This window comes from Mesoplodon mirus, assembly GCF_964341445.2.
Source record: "Mesoplodon mirus genome assembly, chromosome: 20".
In the NCBI taxonomy this organism is placed as follows: domain Eukaryota; kingdom Metazoa; phylum Chordata; class Mammalia; order Artiodactyla; family Ziphiidae; genus Mesoplodon; species Mesoplodon mirus.
Genome location: NC_138996.1, coordinates 33,301,489 through 33,326,090, shown reverse-complemented (window position 1 = coordinate 33,326,090; position 24,602 = coordinate 33,301,489). Strand labels below are relative to the sequence as shown.

The window sequence follows — 24,602 nt, the reverse complement described above, 5'->3', positions numbered from 1 at the left end:
TGTCCCGTTTAGCAATCACTGCAAGGTACTGCCTTCTCTGATATTTCCATCCATGTGCCGCGTTTCTAGCTAATTAGCATTCTCATGTGTGCAAAGTGATTCATTTCTAATTTTATCTCAAGTACCCTGTTCATATCGTCTGTCCCCTCCTCAGACACACTCACTTAAGATAAAACCACTCTCCCTCTTCGGTTACAGCACTTCTCACATGTTTGTGTTGTCAAGTTTCCAAGTCTTACTGTAGTTGTTACTTGAGGTTGGGGGTGTCTTTTTCTTTCCCAGTATGTCAGACCCTCTTTGCCTTTGATTCCACTGCTCAACTCTCATCCCTGGGTGCCAATTATATTTCTCGTGCTGCTCAGCCAGACTCCCGAGGCTATGGACAGCAGTATGCCTAGGATGGAGAATGGAGAAAAAAATAAATTAATTAAAAAAACCCAGTGCCCAAGTGCAGTGTTCCAGGCACCGCAGGCCAACACAGAGAAGCGGTCACAGAGCTGCCTGGTGTGAATTCCCTACAATAACTTACTTCCTCTAATCCCATTTGGTTTATACTGCTCTAAATACCTGGCATTAGAGCTGTGATATAAATCAAGGCCTTCACAGTCACTTAAAAATCAAAAGGGGAAAAAGCCTCTAGGAACCTAATAATAGGCTTCATCTACAGGCTGATTACATGACGGGTGCAAGAGTGTTCTGGAGGGGCATTCAGAACCCAAGTAGGGAACCTCAGATGAGATACGAGAGAGAAGCCCAAGGGGACCATGGATTTCTCTGCAAAAACCCGACAACAAAGCTGGACACTAGGTGGCAGCAGTGCGCCATGACTGCCTTCCGACTTAAACCGGCTTTGGGATCGGAGCGGGGCGGGGGCGGAACATCATAATATTAACACACAGATACAACCATAGTACAAAACCAGCCCGTCCTATTGGACAGCACTCGCCCACCCTCTTCATACTTAGGGTCAGAAATTTGGCATGAATCATTGTAACTCTCTGATAGGTGATCTGGCCAAAGAAAATACCCCAAGTAAATCACAGCAGCAATGGGTAGTTACTGGTATGGGCATCATTATTTCTCAAAGAATGGGAATCAGATCGATGTTCTGCGCCCCAGAGAAAGGAGGTGGCACTAAAGACTCCAAGCAGAACCCAAAGAAGGCGACCCTCAGCCTGTAGCCTGAGCCGGTCACAATGAAGTGTAAGGGTGTTCAGTTTCACAGGTGACATTCAGCGTTGCTGATCGGGATGCTAATAAAGTCAGAATCATCCATGAGTCCTGGCCCAGGATGGTTAGATTTTGGAAACGTTTTTTAATGGCAGAAATCCTTCTTGGTGACACGAGTCGTTAGGAAAAGCAGTGCCAAGACAAGACACCGTTTCTCAAGAAGTCAGCTCTTTAGTTCTCCAAAGAGATCAATTGTTTTTCTGATGAGCAGCTCGAAATGAGCTACTGGAGCACTTAATGGGTCTTAAAAAGTGTTTTTGTTCACTTGCTGAGTTACAGGTACCATCTGGGATCTGATGTAAGATCTCAGAAGGGGCGACCCTCGCTTCTAGATGCCTAGGTTCAGCCTAAAGAATTTGGGTTCCACTGTGAATTCCCCAGTGATTGAGCCATTCTGTCTTCTGTTCTTCCCCCAGGGATGACTGGGGCAAAACAGGACTCAGCAAGTAGAAAACCCGGGTCATATCCAGGGCTGCAACTTTCTGAGAAGCAAATTTGCCGCCTCCTCTTTGGATGCTCATCTCTCTGTGAGGGAGGAGAGTTTTGATGGAGGGCCTAGTTTTTCCTGGTAGAGGCTGTAAGGAGACCGCGCCTGCCATGCTTTGGTGCTGAAATTTCAAGATTGTAGCCCTTCATTTCCTGGATGCACCATTGCGTTTCTATGTATCCCAGTGACCGCTGGGACAAGGGGAACCTAAGAAAAAGAAGGCAGGGGTCTAAAACATTATGAATTGGTCAACCTATTTAATCTTGCAGACGAACCGACAAAATGCAGGTGGAGTGAAGCTCGTGACCCGTTGCCAACAGTGGGCTCTTCACTCCACCAAAATCACCCAGTAATGTGAGAGATGCAGCGTTTAGAACTGCTGGTGTTCTGGAATGCTTCTGGACACAGAATACAATCCTCTCTTACTAAGGTGTGGGGTTTCCCTGTTCTGGTTCCTCCAATCCTGTAATGGAATTATCTAACCCTATCTGGTCAAAACGGTGAATCCTTCAAATGACCCTTTGTAGGAAGACTAGCATTCACCTGTGGTTTCTGTTTTTCTATGAACCTTCCCCTAAAATGCCTTACCTTACACATTCGCCCCATATGGCTCGGACACCTCCTCTAGGAGTTGGGTGAAATCTGGGCCATTCTATCAACCACCAGGTTCTCTCTCTGCTCCGTTTATCTTTTTGCAGATTCAGAAAAGAAGCTCTCTTTTCTCCTCAAGTCCCTACCCGACCCATTCCGTTTTATATAGGGTTGCACCTGAAGGTGTGCCAGCGCGCCATCTCTCATCACCAGACCCCACTGTCAATTCTAGACACCCTTCCTAATTTTGAATTTATTCTGAACGTGGGTCTGTGCGTGATTAACCCCAAGTCAGGACATCGGAAAAGCTTTGTAGCTCCTTGCCCGTCGTCATCTTGCCAAAAATGATCTCGAAATAAAGTAAATCGATGTTTATTTTCCTCCCCTGGAGTTACAGCCTTGGTGGCTCTCTTTCCCACTGGGTTTCTTTGCCAAGTTACGACGCAGGGGGCTTCTCTCCGGGCAGGCACGAAGAGAGATGGGCAGACGGAGGCCAGCCCCTGCCCTCGCAGCCGCCCCCTCTGGGTCTCGGAGTCGCCCGGTTGGCGTGGCCTCTCGCGGGTGTGTGGCGCGCGTGGCGCGCGTGTCCCCCGCGCGAGCGCCCAAGTCTCCTTCCCCAGCCTGCGCACGGCGGCGCCGGAGGCCGAGGAGAGCGCGGCGCGGCGCGGCGCGGGGAGCCCGGGGCCCGAGGCCGGGCTCTGTCTCGGATGGCGCCGTCCCAGCCTCCTTCCCCTCTCCGTGGGTAGGGATGGTTGAGTCCGGCCGCCACGGCAGCGGCTCCTTGTGCAGCTAGCAGCCTGTCTTCTGCGCTCTCCGCCTCCCCTCCCTAGACTGGCTCTCCTCCCCTCGCGCCCCCTCCCCCCCCGCCCCCCCGTCCCTCCCGCAGCTCCCACTCGCTGGCTGGCTCTCCAGCTGCCTCCGCTCCGGGTCTCTCCCGGCTGCGCGCGCTCCTCTCCCCGCCTCGCCGCCTCCCGCAGCCTCGCCGCCTTGGTGCCTTCCTGCCCGCCTCGGCGGGCGCTCGTCCCCGGCCCCGGCCCGGCAGCCCCGTGTCGGCGCTCGGAGCAGCGCAGCCCTGCCTGCAGTGGTTCGGGACCCGATGCTATGAGAGCGAAGCCAGCCGGGCGCCCAGACCTGCGGGAGGCGTCGGATGCGCGGCCGGTCTGGGGACCGGGATCTCTCCCCCGCTCGCCTTGCCCTCTGGTGATTCTCTGGCTCCGTCCGTAGCCCTGCCGTGCCTCGGAGGAGACGGGCGCATCCGAGAAGAGCCATCGGTGTCGTGCGCGTGTGGAATATCTGCAGACATGACTGCGTGGAGGAAATCCAAGTCGCTGCTGGCGCCGCTGGCGCTGCTGGCGCTGTGCGCGGGGCTCCTCACCGCAGCCAAGGGTAAGGCGGGCTCGCCGGCTGCCGGGGGAGATGGGGAACCCTCCGAGGCCCCGTTTGCGAACCAGGGGCCCGTTTGGAGGAGGGCAGGGTACCGAGTGGCCGGCCTCCGCCGGTGGCTCTCCGTGGCGGACGCCCGGGGATCGCGATGCCGGGAGCCAGCTTCCATCGCCTTCTGCCCGCCCTCGTCTCCCGCGCCCCACCCCCGCCTCTCCTTTCCCCTGACTTGGGCCGAAACGAAACGTCTCTCCTTTCTCGGCGCTGGGGGCTGTTAGGGAGAAAGGAGCCAAACCCGAGTTGGGCTGAAACCGCGCCGCGGCGGGCGGTGGTGTCTCCTCGGCGTTGTGGGCACAGCGGGTCCGGGTGGCTCGATGGTTCCCGGGACGTTCTCCCCGGACCCGGAGCGGCTGGGAAAGTGGCCCGGGCCGAGCCGGCCCGGCAAGTCCTGGCTCTCTCGGGGTCCGGGTGCCACGGGCGAAGCGGCCTGCAGACCGGGCACCGCGCACCCTTCCTCCCTCTCCCTCCCACGTCCACGGCCAGGCCGCCCCCTCCTTCCTCTCCCCGCACTTTGCTCCCTGCAAGTTGGAAAGACCCGGCGAGGTGCGTGGAGAGAGCAGGGAGACCTGGACGGGGTTCAGCTCCGGAGACAGTCGCCTGCTCACAGGGTTCTTCCCCGCTGCCATCCCTGGTCAGGGGAAGGAGTGTCCCCGGGTCGCTTCTCGGCTTGGAGCTCTGTGAACTTGGTGTTCTTGAAACGAGTTCGGGAATGTTTTCCGCCAACTAGCCTACGGGCTGCAACCTCGGGGCTGGCAGCAGCGCCTGCACTTGTCTGTTCTCTGGGAAAGAAAACAAGGTCCCTCTTGATTCAGGGAGAGAGAGACAGAGAAGAGAGAGAGGGGATATAGACTGATTTTCACATGGCAAAGTACCTGCCCCCATTTCCTCATTTTAGCCTCCTTGGGTTCTCCCCCCGCGCTCCCTCAATCAGCACACACCGTCCCACTCCTGAAAATATCTATATCTATAATTTTTTCTTTTCCTTTTTAAAGGCTGGAGTCAAATCATGTTTTTGTTTGTTTGTTTTTTAATGGCTATTTGGTCTTTCCCATGTAAAACTCCCCTTTCCTCTCTAGATTCTTCCATCTTCTTTTCCTCCCATTTTCTATTCCTTCAGTGTTCCAGATTCAGGGGTGATTGACAAGGCGAAGGAGGACTGTCTCTGGTTCCGTAGGAAAACTCCAGATGGGCCCGGCCTGGGGCGAGGTGGAGCGACAGCAGATCAAGCGTCCCCGCGCTGTGGCTTCTCCCCACCTGCGTCCGGGGCTGCTTGAGAGCCGACGGCTCGGCGCCAGCCCCTCCGGGCAAGCACTGGGGTGTCACAAAGGGGTGTCTGTGGGAACGCGCCCCACGATCCCAGGGTTAGTTGCTGGAGCTCAGGGTTGCTCGGGACTGGGGAGCTTCCCGTAGACGCCGACCCTCCGCCCACCTGCCCGGCTTGGTCCAGCCGCCCCGCCTGGGGCGCCGCTGATGGAGCCTCCGCGGAGGCACGGCCAGCCGACGGGCGAGCGGGCGGGCAGCGGCCTCCGGGCGTGCTGGATTGTCTGGGCACAGAGAGCGAAGCAGGAAGAGTCGAGGGCGAAGAGGGCTGTCCCTGGCAGGTGTGCGTCTGTGTGTCGGGGGTCCCACCAAGCCCCTGCGCGGAGAGGAAACACCTGCTACGCAACTCTGCACAACTTCCCGCCCCTCTCCCCAGCGCTCCAAGCCCAGCTGGGCCCCGGCCGCCTCCCGGCCTCGGCAGGCAGCTCAGCCTCAGAGCGCACTCTCGGTTCCCCGCCGTTCCGCGCGCTCTGAGCGCCCTTCTCCTGCAATTCGCAGGGGTTGCTGCGCCGAGGAGACGGCGGCCCTGCCAGGGCTGCTTAATAATCCGCACACTTGTGTGCCGGGCGTATGCCGCCGCCGCCGCCGCCGCGCGGGTGGGCCGGGCCTCTGGGCTCGGGCGGGGACGGGGGGCTGCCCTGGCCGATCCCGGGTCAACCCGGCAAGGGGCGCAAAGTCCTGGGCTCCCTGGAGGGGCAGCCGCACGGAAGACAGAGCCTCCTGCGCGCTGGGGGTCCTAGGTGCCGGCTGTAGAAGCCAAGACGTGGAACCCAGGGTCCCCTGGCGTGCGCGGTGCGAGAGTAGAGAGGGTGTGTGTGTGTGTGTGTGTGCGTGTGTGTGTGTGTGTGCGCGCGCGCGCGCGCGCGGAGCGGCCGAGCGGCTGCGCTCACTGCGCTGTTCCTTGCTAGAGGCTGCGGTGGCTGCGCGTAGCTCCCCATCACCCCCGGGGGGTCCGGGGCCGCGTCTCCTCTGCGCCCGCGGGGTTAAGTGGGCGCGCAGGTGGCCGCGGGGAGCGGGATGCGGGCAGGAGGCTGGGGACGCCAGCGCCGGCGTGGCCCTGCGAGCGCTCTGGCGGCTGGGGGGCGGGGGGGGGTCGCAGTCCCCTTGGCGAGCGAGCCCGGGTGGCCAAGGTCGGGCCTCTGCCGGGGGGCACCCGGGCCGCAGGCGCGCGGGAAGTCTTCCCTGAGGAGGAGCGGGGAGCGCTGGGGGCAGCGCCAGCCGCCGCCGCGGGAGCCGAGCCGCGCGCGCCCAGGTGGCGGCTCCCGCGGCGGCGCAGGCGGGCGGAGAGTTCTGCGTGGGGCGGAATTCGTGACCTGTTTGCGAGTCGTGAGAGGCTGGAGGCGGCTGCGGTCGCGGTCATCAGAACTCGGTACCTTCAGTACCCGGGTTGTCAGCTGTAGTTGATTGTGCTTTCAGCCGGGAGTACCCGGGATTCCCTTGTGATAGATACTCTTTTTCTTTTTGATTACTAACGGTATTGTAAAGATTGAGTCTCAAGTGTACATACCTCTTTAAAAGCAGCACATTTGCAGGGACCACGGGAGAGGGAAGAAGGCTTGAAAGCCTCTACAATAGCCGTCTAGTAAGTAGGTGGAATAATTCATTCCGTGAGCAGTGAGATTTGCGCCCTTTATCTGGGGCTGATCTACTGGCTGTTCGGACAAAGTTTGCTTCTCAGTGGTGTTTTGGCAGTTTGTGCAGCAAGGAGAATGCAGCTATTTGCAGGCATTATTCAGAAAGTGTCCTAAACAGAGGCACATATAATAGTAGCCCTATGGGTCTCACCGTAGGAAGCCTGGGAGAGGAAGGTGGGGTGTTTCTCAAAATCCCTGATTCTGAAATTCACCAACCCACCCAGCAAAGAGATTTAAGTATGCCTTGCCAAATTTCCACAGAAACCCTACAAGGAGAGAGAGGGAGGGAGGGAGGGAAGGGGCGGGGGAGAGAGAGAGGTGTTTCCCGAACCTGCCTACTTCTATGTGAGTTACCTCAATTCTCATCACCAGGAAGGATGCTGGCCAGGATCCTTATGGCTGGGCCACTGCACACATATGTATATATATACTCTCTCCTGGGGGAGACAGGAACTCCTGTGAATAAGTGGCTTTCGAGGGCAACCCCTGATCACTAAAAAGGCAGGCCATCTAAAAGGAAGTTAATGTTTCTGTATTCATGATCTGCTTAGCAAATCACATTTACTTTTTATTGAGTTGTCAAAGGATCCTGGTTTTGTTTGTTTGTTTGTTTTTTGTTTTCCAATTTATAACTCTTCAGCCCATAGGTCTAGTGCTTCTGGAGCACCTATATAATTCTTCATTAGGGCTTTTAAGTCCTTAAAAAGGTAAGCAAAGGAGAGGCTTTCTTCCTAAGTGACAGGTTTTGTAAACTTGACTAGTAGGACAGTGAGGTCTCATTAAACGAGTCCCAAGGAGCCAATAGAAGGTAGTAAGTGGTAGTAGAATTCCCTCAGGTCTCAAGAATCTCTGCAAACACAGGCCTTGAAAGGAAAGGGAATCACTATTTTGATACTGGCTTTCAGCTGGCCAATCCTGCTTGATGAGAAGGCCGGGACTACAGTTGAAAGTTCGTACAGGCAGAAACAGCTCCTCCTGGGGGCCATGCTTCCTTAGTCTCCAGTTTATTGTCTCAAACAAACACCAACAGGGCTTTGAAAATGTCAAGAAAATGGTTCTGCTTCCTTTAAGAACCAGATAAACAAAGGCTTCGTGGCCGGTTAGCGCTCATTGCAGAGGAAATAGCAAATCCAGTGTAGACATTTCTAAGCTGTCAAAATGCAAATGGCATATTAAATACTCTGTGCTCTACTGAATTCTAAATGGGCCTCTTTCTGCTGAGCTCACAGTGAAAATAAGCCACTAGGACTTGCATACGTGCGATTTAAATTTCACATTCCCTTTAGCCTTTTCTGTTTCTCTGGTGAGGTTCATTTCTCTCTGGAATTAAGTTGATTGGGTACTCCTTGCATAGAGTAGATGACAAAGCTATGTTGTCTTTTAATTTTATTTGTTTAGCTAATACATCAGAAGAAGACATCTGGGTTAAAGGTATAGATATTGTACGGCCTACGGTATTTGCGTCCTTGGGTTGCCTGGTCATATTTAAAAGCCTGTCGGTCCCTGTGCCACTGGAGTAGGAAGCTGGAGTAGGAAGCTGGATTACTGGACCAGTAGTGGTAACTGATAGAATCAAACCATGGAGACCAGACATGGCTAATGTTTGAAACAGGAGAACTGGCGCGGATGTGCCATCTGGGGCAAAGAAATTGACACTTTGGCTGGGCTGAAAATAACTGATCCTAAAGGAAATCAACCCCTTGAGCTTGTCTTCAGTTGCATGGCCACTGGGCTTAGCTCACTGGATGTCCATTTCAGAACCACCTATGAGTATGAAAATCAGATAATCATATTTAGGTATTTGCCTAAGTGCAAGGAAATAAGTCTCTTGTACAGTAATGTTAAGATGACCTTAAATGACCTTTGACTAATTAATCTGTCCATATGTAGGGTGGAATTTAGGCCCTAGTATGCAAGTGCATAAGTACCAGAATTAAAATTCCCATGATAGAAAAAAAGAATAGAAGAAATTTTTTTCATTGAACTGGTTAGAACTGACTGGTTTTAGCAGCTTTTTGGAAATAACACACACTGTGTGGTCCTCCGCCCCCCACAGATCAACCTCTTTGGATGCAGAGTATGAAACACTTTTTTCTTTTCTTTTCATTTTTGAATTTAGCTGCAATTTCCTTAAACCGTTTATACCAACCCCCAGTTGGGCGGAGAGGAAATGCCCTCAGTGCTCTAGGGAGGCTGCACGGTCCATCTTTACTCTTGAGCATCTTTGTTCTCGGTGGAGGAGGTTTCATCATCGCTAGGCACACCATCTCATTTAGCAAAACCTCCTTCTGCATATGCTGGAAACGTTCTACTTAGGAATGACATTACAACACGTTAACTTGATTTAGTGTCACTGTTACTTTGACCCACTGTATGTATCTCTTGCTAAAACTTCTTTGGTGAATGAAAAACATGCAGGTGTGGACATGTATTCAAAATAACTACTGTATCTTTTATGCTTCTAATACATTTTGCAATTTATTGGTTGAAATCCTCCTGCTTTATCTTGCACTAGTTTTAGCTCGGGGAAAGCTCTAAAAGGGAAAGGGATATTTCACGATTGTCATTCTTTTCAAGTATAAGTAGAATAAAAGTGATACCTCCATCTTAATGCTTATAATCTTAATGTGATTTTGCCCCATTGTCTGGAGAGCTGGAAGTCATGAATAATGTTTTGTGATTTAAAAATTATCCTTGTTACTAACATGAGATCAAGGGAGATAGAGGCATGAAAGAATCTCGTTGGTACTACTACTTCCCAGTTTTTTTCACAAATGAGTCACTTTTAGGATTTTATTACAACCCGAGATTTAAATTACATGAAATATTACCCTGATTCTAAGCACCTTTATTCATTTATTTTCGGGTTGTGTGTGTTTTGGAGGGTCTTCACCTCGGTAAGATCCAAGAAAACCTCATGTGGCATGTAGATATTATTAATGTAAATCCAACTGTCTGCCTGATTTATCCAGATAATTTTAAGCCCCCTGAGTCCCGGTGGAATCAGAGCAGCTTTTGAGGACATCAAGCATTTCTCCAATGTATGTTTTGGGTACTAAACATGTTACCTTCATCGTAGTGTAGTAGATGTTGGCATTGTGACCTTGATGTCGAGTTTTTGAATAATCTTTCGCAAACTTTGTGTGCAGAATAATCACTTGAGGTCTTGTTTAAATGCAAATCCCAAGGCTTCTCCCTCAAGTGATTCTCAGTAGTAGTTTTGGGTGGTGTCAGAGATCTATCTTTCTATCTATTTTATCTATCTATCTATCTCTCTATCTATCTATCTATCTCGACCTCCCTTTCAATAAGAGTCCTCAAAATCCAATAACCTCTTCAAGTAGACTTCACAGGCTAATTAGCCCACCCTGATTTCATGACGAATATACTATATTATGAAACTGTACAATGATTTCAGAAGATTTCTTCTTTATCATTAGTGCCTCTGTTATCTCTGTTCATCATTCTAGGCTGTTTAATCTTTTTTTGTTTTTGTTTTTAATAGTTTTACAGCAAAGCTGAGATTCAAGTTCCTTGTCCGTAGTGTTTATATTATGGGATGAATTCAAGGGATAATTGTACTCTTTCATATAAAAATACCGGGGCTTCCCTGGTGGCGCAGCGGTTGAGAGTCCGCCTGCCGATGCAGGGGACACGGGTTCGTGCCCCGGTCCAGGAGGATCCCACATGCCGCGGAGCAACTAAGCCCGTGAGCCATGGCCGCTGAGCCTGCGCGTCCGGAGCCTGTGCTCCGCAACGGGAGAGGCCACAACAGTGAGAGGCCCGCCTACCGCAAAAAAAAAAAAAAAAAAAAAAAAATACCGTACGAATAAATTATTTTTTTTTCTTTTACTGTTTAGTATACTCTGATATGATTTGTGTTACAGAAGAAGGAGCTAAGTGTTAGATTAAAATTAGAATTATTTGGGGAGTGATCTCTACTGAATTAAAGCCTTTGAAATTAATTGTGAATTCTAAGCAGTCCTTTTCCAGATGCCTGGTGAATCTCGGTGCCTTTCTTCACAGAAACTTACTTATTTCTCCTCTTCTTTTTAAGAGAAAGTGTCTTTATTGATCTTTTACAAGTGAGTAACTGTCTACATGAAGTTGAGAGTCATGTAAAATATATATGGTAGGCTCTCGCCATTCCTCTTCCTATAAAATTCCGTGCCCTTGACCTGAGTTCTTAAAACCTTAAAACCAGAGAACTCCCTGAGTGAATTTTCACTTCCTTTTTCTATCAGTAAATGGATAATCAGCACCACAGACCTTTGACTTTTATGCAAATAGAGAATCTTCAGAGATACAGAAAGTCAAACACAGCTCCTTCTTAGAAAATGGATTCTCGGGGCATAAGGATATTCACTTTTCTTTCAAAGAATGAACCAGAATGTGTTCAAAGGCTGTCAACAATTTTTGTCTCCTTGTTTCAGACTTTTTTTGTGTGTGGTTAGAAAAGTGATGTACTTTGATGTATAATACAGCTGTGGATAGTTAAAGACTTGCAGGGTGTGATTGACACTTCATACATAATAGAGGAGGGACGCTGACAACATAAGAAGGGTCACATTTTTACAAGAAATTAACAAAATGGAGCAGATACTTCCCTTCCTGCGCCAGAAATGTAAATTTCTTCGGCATCAATCTTGCCTTCCTGACTGTCTCATTCTTGTTCTCCTTTCTTTCAAAATATAATTATTGTGAACAATTTAAGTCAAACCCAGCCATTAGTTTTCTCTTTTTTTATGGTGCTGGCTCTAGAGAGGAGGTTACACTTTATCTGTGGGCTACCTGCTCAGCATGGGTGCTCCCGTTTATATGGAAACAATATGACATTTTCTAAATATAAATCCTTATACTTGAAAAAAATCTTTGTAGATAATATCAAGAGAAAGTCAAGTGGGAAAAATCATCTCATTATTACATTTAAGCATCTAGGAGGAGCTGCTATCATTTGAGGGAAATGTATGTTTCTCGTCAACTACTGTGCTTAGCAATGAAGACCTAGGGGCCAGAGAAGAGATTTGGGAAGTCTAGACTCTTTTTTTTTTTTTTTTTTTTTACGTCTTTATTGGAGTATAATTGCTTTACAATGGTGGGTTAGTTTCTGCTTTATAACAAAGTGAATCAGTTATACATATACATATGTTCCCATATCTCTTCCCTCTTGCATCTCCCTCCCTCCCAGCCTCCCTATCCTACCCCTCCAGGCAGTCACAAATCACCGAGCTGATCTCCCTGTGCTATGCGGCTGCTTCCCACTAGCTAGCTATTTTACGTTTGGTAGTGTATATATGTCCATGCCTTAAATAGGTTTATAGTCACCCTTCTGCTCACTTGAAGCGTTTCAGCAGGTGGCCACTAGAATCACTCAAGTCAGTATCACTGGAATTCACAAGTACTTGCTATTTACCTACACACTTTAACAAAGAAGACTGAATCTGTGATTCCCCTCCTGGAGCTTACATTCTTCAGAACAGAAACAACAAAACTAAAATAGCTTGACTTTGATTAGTGTTTATACAAATATTAGACTGTGTCAGAGACATTAAAGGTCATGCAGATGTTGGAGAGGATTTTGCATAAGAGGTGAGATCTTGGTACAGCCTCTCAGAGTGGAGGAGAAAGAACAGGGACAAAAGGCGTGAGAAAGAAGGTGAGTGAGAACTGGCCCTGAGGAGGTACAGCCAGACACCCCCCCACCCTTTTTTTTAAAGCACAGCAAGGACCAGGTTAGGTGTTGAGCATGTAGATGAACCTGTAAATATTGATGCTTGCTGGAATCCCCCTCAGAAATTCTTCTGTAGGTCCTTAAAGCTAAAGGACCAAATGCGAAGGCATGTAAACTACTGTCCTAAGACTATTTCCTGAAATGTGAAAATATACATCTTTTTCTTGGCCTTCCCTCCTCCTCCCCCCACACAGCCAGTGGGTCAGACCCCGCCCTTTTTTGGCTGGGAATCTATTTCTTGGAAATGGGAATTTTTGTTTTCTCAAACATCTTTTCCCCCCAGGTTCCAGGATTGTTGCTGTAACTGTCGTGCTTTGTTGTAATGACCTCTAGAATGTAATACAAACAGAACATTGGGTAGGAAAAAAAGCGCTTTTTGGTTTACTGGCAGTGTGTTTTGGCATCCTGAGTACTATATGTACTTGTGCAGAATACAGCGTGTTTCCCCCAAACTGACTTTCAGAGTGTTTCATAATCCGGCTTCATCTCTCACGCTTTGTCTGTATGCTTCCTCCTGGTGACTCCAACTTCATCTAAGTCAGTTTAATGCACATCCTGAAATGCACCTTGATTCCATTTATCCCAAGCCTAGCAGCTTGAGTCCGCTTCTACTTACCTCTCCCGTAAGCCAGACACCCAATCGCTCCTTCATCTGAATTTCTTTGTTACTTACTGTGTTTCACGATGATCTTTCATAAGATTGTAAATTGAAAGTTTAGGATCTTCTAAAACAAAACAAACAAACAAAAACATTGTTTGCTGGTTTTGTTTCCATTTGTTTATATCATTCTTACTCCATAGATTTTTGGTTTTTTTGAAATATAGTTGATTTACAATGTTGTGTTAGTTTCCAGTATACAGCAAAGTGATACTTCATAGATCTTAACATTTGGAGAATTGAAAGACATTCTTGGAACTATCAAACTGTCATCATGCTTTCTTATACATTCACTCTTCCTTCAGTGAATAAACAACTGTTCTCATATACTTGATTCTCTCCATTTTTTTGTGAGTCAAATTAATGTGTTGAAAATATTTTGTGAAAGGACTCGTAGGAGAGAGATGACCAATGGAAGGTATCAGTAATGATTTTTTCAGGTCACTGTGCATGATTTATTTATTCACACACCTAAGCTAGAACATGTCAAAATAATTAGCTTTGAAACACTATATCCAGGTTATTATTTTGCCACCCTTATTTGATTCATTCATGTTTCTTTCTCATAATTGTTTCTCTTTGTATGCAAAGTAAGGTTTCTAGGCTGTTTGCAGTTTTTCTTCTTCTAGTGATAATAATTTAATGATATTAGAGCGTGTTCAGATATGTCAACCTACAATTGTCATTTTGATCTTCATGGCTATTTTCTTTCTCTGCTTTTTAATTTAAAATAATTGTGTAAGAGGATTATAGAACAAAGAAGAACTAATCTCTTTCTTTTACCACTGCAATTACAAAATTGCCTTCCCAGTATTCTCTAGTGGCAACAAGACAAATAGAAGAGACATGGTGTCAGGGTGTTTAAAAAATGAGGGGTATTCTGACCCGAAAGTACCAAACTACGGCCATGCCAAACTTGGGCGTATGATTTATAGCTCCTGGCAAATGTGTTTTTCTTTCAATTTTGTGATGGATGGACAATAAGAGGCCTTTTAAAAAACAGTGGTGATAAAAATAATATGAAGTGTTACATGACAAAGTGAAGTGATGATGTGTTTTCTTACCTTTATATGTACGAACAAAACCTGTGAGAAGGAAAACGAAGTACATAAATTGGAGATCTTGTGTCATTTATTTAAGCCTTAAAATCGGAAAAAGAGGTTTGAGCCACGTTTTTATGCCTTTCAGTGAGTGTTCATTCTTTGTCCCAAGTTAAGGAGGAATCGAGTCCGAAAGCGGAAGATCACGTTCTGTTGTCCTCTGTTCCCCACTTGTATCCTCCCTGCCGGACCAGACATCACCAGGAGCAGTTAAGAGCTAGAAAATCGAGCTGTGAAGGACGATTGAAGGAGGAGCCTTCCTTCTCGACACTGTTTGTATCAGCAAGCTATTGCTACGTAACATTATTACCGCAATCCAGAAGCTTAAAATAGCTCAGAGACAGGATTATAGGTTCTCTGTGTCGATGTCTGTGTACAGAGTAGCTGGGTCACACGCCCTCTGCCTATGATCTGACAAGGCTGTAATCAAGGTGTTGGCTGGGACTTTAGTCTCACCTGAAGCTCAGCTGGGGAAGGACCCAGTCCTGAGATGACTCAGGTGGCTGGCGGAATTCCATTCCTTGTGGTTGTAGGACTGAGAGCTTAAGTTTATTGCTGGCCATTGGCCAGAGCTCACCCTCAGTTCCTTGAGAGGCCATCATGGTTCCTTGCCTTATGGGGCTTCCCAGCATGGCTCAAAGCCAGAGGAGAGAGAGACTCCAGCAAGTAGGGTGCTACGGCATTATATGTAATCATATGATCATGGACACGCAAGCATGTGTAGCCCATCACTTTTTCCATTATTCTGTTGGTTAGAAGTAAGACCTAGGTCCTGCCCACCTCAAGGGGCAGGGAACTGTACAAGACATAAACATCAGGAGGCAGAGATCGTGGAGGCCACCCTAACAGTCTGTCCACCATGGTGTCCTAGAAATATATTGATATAGAAAGAGCATCATTCAGTCAGTAAGCAAATGGCCAAGGACCTGATTAAAAATGGACAACAAATATAAATATTTTACAGAAAGAGCAAACATAAATGATAAATGTAGGAAAAGATCCCTAAACTTATTATTGATCAAAATAACTTTGAAAAAAGAATGTTATATTTTCCCCAATGCATTTGTAAAACTACACTTGGTATGTCCCATGTTAGCAAGTACATAGAGAAATCACTTCCATACACTATTGTTGTATATCTAGAAAAATTTAGGGAGGAGATAATTTGGCCATACCAATCACAATTCTAAAGTAGCAGATATTTTAGCCCAGAAATGTGATGCATCCCTCAGCAATATATGCGTATTCATTTTAGCCCTCTCTCTGGTAATGAAAAATTAGAGCTTAAATGTCAGTTATCCTAAAATAGCTAAATAAATTGTCCTATAGCACACTGTGTTACCTTTACGAAAGCATGTCCATGATAAAGGATTAAGTTGAAAATTCAAACTAGTATGTATATGCCATTCCCATTTTCATGTAGGGAAAAGTCAGGTTACTTCTTTACACACGTAAACATATCTGAAAAGATGCGCACATTATAGCACTGGCGTTTACGTGTCATCTGACTTTTTTGGATAACCGTGCCAGACTTCTCTAAATAAAATAGTTCTTAAATTGAAAAGAATTACCTGGGAAAAAAAGATAAGTATCTTTTATCAGATCATACTGATGAGCAGAGATAGATTATAAGATTTTTGAACTTGAAGTGACCTTCAGGTTTATAAGTCCACTCTCTTTTACTTGTGTCCAGAGAACTTGTGTCTGGCACAAATTCATAGGGAAAACTAAGGCAGAACTGAGTCTACGCGAACACTCCTCCCATGGGAGCCCACATGCCTCTTGGTGACCCAACTCTCCATCTCCCCCACCCCCGCCCTCCCCCTGGTGTAAGTACAGCAGCAGCACTGAGTAATAATCTCCTGACATGATCATCTGTGAGGACAGTGTGGCTAGGAACGTTCTAGGCTTAAACTAAAACCCTGTTATGATCCTAGCAGCTAGAGAAGCACAGCATTCAACCTTCGTACTTCTGAGATGGTCCAGAACCACTGGGGGCACTGCAGGACCCTCAGTAGGATGGAAACGTGTTAAAAGATTTAGCTACTTTGTTAACTAGTTACCTGCCATAGTTTTTTTTTAGGTCAGGAGAAACACAGTGCCACGGTGTCACCTAGCTGGTGCTCCCTTTCTGCTCATAGTTAATATATTTTCTATCAACGATCATTTGAAGGACACATTTGTCATGGAAGAATATTTAATTCCAAAGAACTCAACACTTGAAATTCCACTGCACTGAAATCTTTTATTTATTGGAACTGCTCCAATTAGTACAGTTAGACAGTTGCCTGTTTACATTTCTTAATGATTAGAAACACTTAAATCATGAAATCGCTCCACAGAAGTGAGAACCAGTTCATTTTTTTCGATTGAGCATTAATGTCGGAGGATAGAAATTGTCTTAAGTTTTTATGTGCTCAGGGTACCATTTTGGACAGGATATACAGAAATGCTGTGTTTTATGTGTCTGACAGCATCCTCCAGGCAGCTAAACAGTTAGGGTTCAGTCTCCATATCTGCCCCTAGTAGTATATGCCTTAAAGGACGTAAAACCCTCTCATACTCTGTATCCTCATCTTTGCAAAGAGCTGTTAACTGGACTTAATAAGGATTCGATGAATGAGCACGGATAAAAAGCTTAGAACGGTACCTGGCAGTTACTAATCTTAAGTAAATGTTACAACTGTTTTATTATGGCAGCTAAAATATTAGACTGTCAGTTTTAGTTATGGCCACAGAAGTAACATTGGGGAAAGCCCAGTTTTGCTGGAGAGAAATTATTTGTAAGTGGAGATTAATAATTTAATAATTACATTTGTATGTGAATGTCTTATATTTTTATAAGAATCATCCTGATACTAGTTTCTACAGTTCTTTGGGATGTTCAGAATACTTTTACATTTGCTACTTTGTTGACAGATTAAAAAAAGTATATCGATTGTTCAGTTAGGTCAAGTGATAATCAGATCCCCGTCATGATTTGGCCTCATGCCTCACATTTGGGTTGAATAACGTTAAATGCTCAGTACAGTCACTTTGAAGAAATGTGTTGTAAAGTCATTTATGACCAGGAAGCCTTGAAATTTGAAGTGACCATGAGAGAAACAATAAAGGAAAAGAGTAGAAAACTTTTAAAAATAGCATTGTCTGAAGGCTCATTGGCTGTATTCTTGACACCATGCGATGCTTTTATATTCTGAAAGAGTTTGTATATTTTTCCTAACTGCATAGTTTTTCCTAAGAAAAGTATCTGAGGTTACTTTACAAAGAAAATTTGAAATACTGCACCTTGCCAAGTAAGCCTTGTGAAAAGCCTGCGTAGATGAGGTCTTTGCTAGGTGGCGTAGTAAACATTACCTTTCTGAACATGAAGGACAATCAGTGGAATTGGAGAGTCTGGAAGATTAAAGTGTGTAAAATTGTTAGGACCCTGTTCATTGACTTAAACTCAAACCCCTTCCATAAAGATGGAGCAGTCAGTAGTGCCAGGACAGTCAGGCTCTGGCCCTTTCCTTCTGGTCTAGGCTTTCCAGTTTACTCAGTTTAGGGTCTCATCACTTAAGTATGATTGACCATTGAATTGAAAATCTGCCATACCTCCTCCTCCTGCTCTAGGTCTGAATACCTGTGTTGAATATTCAAAGGTAGAGTCTGTCAACAAAAATAATCAATAAGCAGTGAGTAATAAGAATAGAAAAGAGTTTTATCTGAGTCAAACTGAGGACTATAGCCCGGAAGCCAGCTTCCCAGATAATGCTGAGGAACTGCTCCAGAGAAGCAGGGTTTTCAGCACAATTTCATGTCTTGTCAGAGCAAAGAACATTAAACAAGTCAGGGATACATTGCTTCAAGTTTTCAAAAAATACAAAAAACAAAAAACCCGATCAGCCTGTACACAGAGTCAGTATGGCCTTGGCTTCTGGGAAGGGAATCCTATCATTGAAGAAGGATCAGCATTGGCCTCCAAGAAGGAAGGCATTTATTTCATCTTTATTTTTTTTTTTTTTTTTTTTTTTTGCGGTATGCGGGCCTCTCACTGTTGTGGCCTCTCCCGTTGCGGGGCACAGGCTCCGGATGCGCAGGCCCAGCGGCCATGGCTCACGGGCCCAGCCGCTCTGCGGCATATGGGATCCTCCCAGACCGGGGCACGAACCCGTATCCCCTGCATCGGCAGGCGGACTCTCAACCACTGCGCCACCAGGGAGGCCCTCATCTTTATTTTTGACATGGACATTCTTTACTTCTGGCCAATGAAGTTATTATTTAATTTTCTTCTTTAATAATTAAAGCAGGTGTACAATGTACATCTGATAGACCGCAAACAGGCTGTGCTAGTCAGCATCAAATTCAAGTTAACCCATGTATAAGCCAGAATAACTTCCCCACACCTTGATATGTGAACATTTCTTTTATCAAGTCCCTACGTGTGAAAGCCCCAGTTAGAGTGACTCAGGTACGTGTTCTGCATGGTGGTCTGTCCAGGGTCATGTGGTCAAGACTTTCAGAACAGGCAGCCCAGGGCCTCAGTGGCCGATAGCAAAACACGAACCCTTCAAACTCAAGGGTGCCCAGTCTGCTATCCAAGGGCCCGTCCCTCTCTCCCCATCCAAGGTGGCCAATTGCAGCCAACAAAGAAGCCTGCCAACTCAGCCACTCTGTAGGGCCCGCAGAAGAGGAAGGAGAGGCCTTGGTGCTGGGGACTCGGTGAACATGGGAGCGAGTGGGTGGATTAAGTACTGAAAGGCTGCTCAGCCGGTCCTGGCAGGCCAGCCCTCTGTGTCCTCAGGTGGGGTCCTGCCTCAGGCTCCCTGCTTCCATGCCCACTGCATCTTCTCCAGTGAAAGCTAACTCGGCAGCAGTAGAACCTGTGCTTCTGCAGCTTAGTTTTAAATGGAGTCTGTTACAGAGACGCCCATTCAACATTTCTCCAGCAAGCGTGACTCCAGACCTAGGTTCTGCCTGTCACATGGGGCAGTGGCTTTGCGAGGACATACATCAGCAGAGTGATTTCAGTGAGATCCACTTGAACGTGGTCTTGAGTGAGGTGCTGTCTGGGTGACCTTCTCAGGAGCTCTGGGAATTTAAGTTTTTAGGCCACTTTTAGAGCCCAGGAAAGAGAAGACCTTGTTCCCCAATGTGCAGGAGACCAGGAATATGTCCTCACCACTCACACACACCGGTTTCCTTTAGCTTGAAACCGTCTGGCCTCTGCCACAGGATTAACTGCTAAATGAGCTTATGCTGAGCAGTGCTGTGTTTTGAATGATGATGAAACTTCTTGCCTTGTTTCAGAGAGTAGAACTTTACGTTCTAATCTGATTTTTGCAGAATAACTCATATTCTATTTGGCTATTCTTGAAGGAGCTATGTCATCCATTAATTTTTTTTCGAGATTGAAAATAGTTAACAAAAGTGTAAAACTAATGATCAACATTATATAGAAAGACGAAGAACCAGTGGTTGAGGAATACATGGTCCATGTAGAGAATCGCACCAATGTGCCTGTTGGTAGTAAAATTTGTATAAAAACGAGCACTTACCATGGCCAGTTCTCGTGCATACGGGAGACATCTGACAAATTTCAGTATTTGGAGAAAAAGGCAACAACAGGTGCCCTGATGCCACCGCTTCAGAAAACACTTGAGCCCCCTGTGAGTCTTCTTTGCTTATTGCTGACGAGTGATGTGTCTCAGCATATCTTTAAGCACTGTTGCACTAAAGCGGCACTTACTTTAATAAATGCTTGATAAAGAAAGAGGCCAGTGGAAGGAGTAGATGTGTAACATACCTACCATATCCAATTTATTCCTAAAATGACACATTTCCGACAAGTGCGTGGTGGGCTGAGCGTGGGGATGGCGTTATTCCAACAGTTCTGAAGCAAAATATCATCTTAGCTTGTGTAGGATGGAGGCGCGTAGCTATAGGTAAATTTCAACACATGGTGCATTTGTTTTAAAACTATTTTTAATATTTTTTAAATTGAAGTATAGTTTATTTACAATGTTGTGTTAATTTCTGCTGTGAAATTAATAAAACAAAGTGATTCAGTTATACATATATATATTCTTTTTTAAGATATTCTTTTCTATTATGGTTTATCACAGGATATTGACTATAGTTTTCTGGGTAAAGCTATTTTTAGATTATTGGATTCTTTTGGACAAGGTAAAAATATCAGTCCAAAGAATTTTATACATATTGAACTTTATGCATGCAGAGGGCTAAAAACAATATGTAATACTAGAGGGGCAGTATGAAATCATTCTATATGTTTTTAACAAAGTTATATTCAAGAACAAATTGATGTTTTTGCATTTTGTTAAGATGCCTTCACTAATTTAGTGCAGTATGTAAATAGAGGGGGACATTTTTTAAGACATTTGAAAGTAAGACAAGGAATAGACAACTTTTGAGGTAGTTACCCATATACTTGTAGATACATTGTTAGAGAAAAAAAAAACATGATTTGCGATAGCCCCATAATAATTATAAACCAATTTTAGACCCTTATGTCTAGGAAGTTATTACCTGCAACTGAACAAAAGCTCCATTCCAAACCAGAAAGGCATACCTGTCCACTGTACAAGGATTCCTTTCTCAATCAGATTTTCTCATAGTAAATAAAATTGGGTTTTTTTGGAGGTAGCCAATCTGAGCAACTTAGGAAACAGTATCGATCCCTCCTGACCACTTATCACAGACCCTTCTGGGCTACAGAGGCAGGGTCCACTCTTTATTTTTTCTTTCTTCGTATTATTGTCAATTGTGTATACACAGTTGATGACTGTCACGGGTTGTCGTGGTCTTTGCCATCAGAACACTTGGCTGTGGTCTTTGCACACAGGATACACATTGGGGCGCATATATCTTTTTGAATTAGTGTTTTAGACTTATTCAGATATACACCCAGGAGTGGAATTGCTGGGTTATATGGTAGTTCTGTTTTTAGTTTTTTGAGGAACCTCTATATTGTTTTCCATAGTGGCTGTATTAATTTTTCTAAGGCAAAGGAAACAAAAGCACAAATAAACAAATGGGACATAAGTAAACTTAAAAGCTTCTGCACAGTATAGGAAACCATCTGCAAAATGAAAAGACAACCTACTGAATGGGAGAAAATGTTTGCAAATGTTATGCTAGATAAGGGGTTAATATTCAAAATATATAACAGCCCATACAGCTCAATGTCAAAAAAAATGACCCAATCAAAAAATGGGCAGAAGATACAAATATACATTTTTCAAAAGAAGACATAAGATGGGCAGTAGGCACATGAAAAGATGCTCAACATGGCTAATCATCAGAAAAATGCAAATCAAAACTACAATGAGGTATCACCTCACATCTGTCAGAATGCCTATTATCAAAAAGACAACAAATAACCAAAGTCAGTCTTATATTTGATCACGGAGACGTTTTGATTTCTCACTACATTGTGCAGGAATAACCTCTATAGGTTTCAGTAGAAGTCAACAATATTTTTATGTGTTTATGTTGGTTTTTAAAGTTACATGTATCATTTAAATGCTAGAAAGAGTTCTGGAACCCAAACTAGGAAAATTAATGCTTCAATACAAGCAAATCTTATTTTCAGTGCAAGTAAATTTCACACAGATTATTGAAATTCATGCAAATGTTTAGTCAACTAACTTTATTGAACATCATGTATAAGACAAGTCCTGTTCTAGTGCCGTGGGTCCAAAGTAAATGAGATAAAGTCCCTGCCCTCAAGCATTTTACATTCCAATAAAGATGATTTTTCTCAATAATGTGATCAGAATAATCAAAAAACACTAAAAAATAGTGAAACGTGCTAACAAGATATTGGATCTTCAAAGAAGAATCCATGTTTCTCAGTATGCTGTTACATTTACTAAATACAATATAGCATGAGTTTCTTTTGATTGCCCCAAAATTCTGAATCATTTAGGTTTTATGCACTATTTTTCCTTCTTTGTGATATGCTTAAAAAGATGAAAATTATGAAGCAATAGAATCAAATTCCACAGAAAATCCAAGTGATTTTAAAAAATTGATATAGTTGATTTACAATGTTGTGTTAGTTTCAGGTCTACAGCAGAGTGATTCAGTTATACATATATATTATATCTATTCTTTTTCAGATTCTTTTTCCTTATAGGTTATTACAAAATATTAAGTATAGTTCCCTGTGCTATGCAGGGGGTCCTTGTTGGTCATCTGTTTTTTATATACTAGTGTGTATATGTTAATTCCAAATTAACCTATCAAATGAGTTCATTTGTAAAAATGACAGCTAAACCACACAATATTTACAAGGCTGAACTCCAAAAATAGGTGTCAGTACTTTCACTCATTCAGTGCAAGCATTCATGCAATTTCACTTTGTTTCAGACACTAGGAAGAAAAATGCATGAGATTAAGTGATTAAAAAGACAAATCTCCTGACTTCCTGGTGCCTACAATTTAGATTTTGTAAATCTTAAGTTTTTTTAATTGAAGTATAGTTGATTTAAATATTATATTAGTTTCAGGTGTACAGCATAGTGATTCAGTATTTTTATAGATTATAGTCCATTTAAAGTTACTATAAATATCGACTATAATCCCTGCCCCGTACAATATATTCTTGTAGCTTGCAGCTTATTTATTGTAGCCAGCAAAATGTGTTTGTATTCATGCACCCTCAGGGATGAAATTCCCTGCCTAACACAGAACTTCTTTATTCGGGGTCCTTGAAAGAAATTCAGCGATTTCTCTTTGAGTATCATCTAGCGTCCTATTCCAGGGTTTTATGATGTCCTTAGGGGAAGAATCTGTATTTCCACACCCTGAACCCAAGTCTCCATCCCTGTAACCTCTCCACATGTGGTCTCACCTCTGTCTCCCAGGACAATGTAGAGTGATAATACTCCTCCTTTCATCAGACAGATCTGAAAATACTGGGAAACGGATTTTATATTCCTTACCTTCCTCTCCTCAGCTTTTTATCCCCTCACATTTTCCCCCCAAGTCCCTTGGGACTTTCTTCAGTTTTTGGCTACTGCTTTTGAGATAAACATTGATCCCTAATAACTATCTGTTACACCTAAAGTACATAATGTCTGCTCCCAGTGAATGGCTTTTATGGAAAATATCTTATAAATGATCAGTTACTAGTATGTCTGAGTTAAGAGGGGTTTAAAGGCTCCTTTTCCCCTCTTAGAAATTATTTGGTCGAGTCAACTTATCTTCCAATGCTGTATTTTCCACATATAATAATGGGAATTTTATTCATTTTGGAAGAAATGTCGTTTACAGAAGTTGATAATATTTATACAAGGGATGTGAGAATAGAAAATAAATTGTTTCAAAAATATTTTTCAGCTATATATGTGCAAGGAAATAAGAATAATCTCATACATTCTTGTGCATGCCTTTGCAATTAGAAATTATAGTTTTCAGTGTGTGATAAACATAGCCTACTGTTAAATACATTTCTGACTTAAATCTCAAGAAATTAGGTCAAATAAGAATAAATCTTCCTCCCTTTCCTTCTTTAGTTTCATAATAATTATGACAAATAGCACCCATGTTCCAACTTTCACTCCAAAAGACTAGAATTAAGGAAATTTGAATTATTGTAGTGTTAGAAAAATGCCTTCTCAATATCCCTTTATGAAATGGTGTCTATTTTACCATATGGTTTCTGAGACTGACTGTTCTGTAGGATCAGAGTTAATTCATGATTCAAGAATGGATGTGGAGGACATTCATACTAAATCATTTTTATGAGCTTTATGTAAAAAATGTTTTTAATCACTTTATGAACTTCTAATATAGGTTATTTGATAACATTAAATCTCATTTTTCAAAGTTGCCATCTTTATGTCACTCTATTTTTGGGTTTTGTGCTCAAAAACTATAGATTATAAGAACTGAAAGAGACCTTAGATTTCATTTTGTTCAGTCTTAATTTGGTGTATGAAAGACGTACAATCCAGATGAAAAAAAAAAGTCAAGAGCAAAGTGAAGACTAAAGTCCAGATCTGTCACTTCTCACCCAATCACAACCAGATCCTCCCCTCCTTGAAACCACAGATAAAGTTCTCGAATTCTCTTCTGAACCTATAAATGTCACAGGCGAACACAGAATTGTAAAGTAAATCCAATCTTTGTTACATAATCGTGCATTTTGTCACTTTCCTTTTCAGTGAGATATTGAAATAACTTTCTAAAATGTATGATACTTTTATTTTGGTGATTGAAACTAGGAAGTTATCTTGGTTTTTGAGATCCTGTAGATGGTAAATTCTCTTCTTTGGTTTTATAAAAACCAAAGCATGACATTTGCTTTGTCACAGAGTCCAAGTTGTGAATTAAAATGGCATTTTCCAGGCTATTTATACATAAGACTTTATTTAAATCTTTTTTATGATATGTTCAAATG

The 24,602-nt window shown here is 44.2% G+C and overlaps 1 protein-coding gene across 1 annotated transcript in view; it reads left to right on the top strand.

The window, feature by feature from the left end:
* Window positions 1-3,594: 3,594 nt before the first annotated feature.
* The window catches only part of CSMD1 (CUB and Sushi multiple domains 1), a gene marked incomplete at its 3' end in the record, with an annotated part of 1,728,858 nt that continues 1,707,850 nt past the window's right edge, over window positions 3,595-24,602 (top strand). Inside the window, exon 1 of the mRNA XM_082608811.1 lies at window positions 3,595-3,694. Within this exon, the coding sequence (XP_082464937.1) occupies window positions 3,610-3,694 (85 nt within the window). The 5' untranslated portion in view covers window positions 3,595-3,609. The remainder of the gene's footprint in view (window positions 3,695-24,602) is intronic.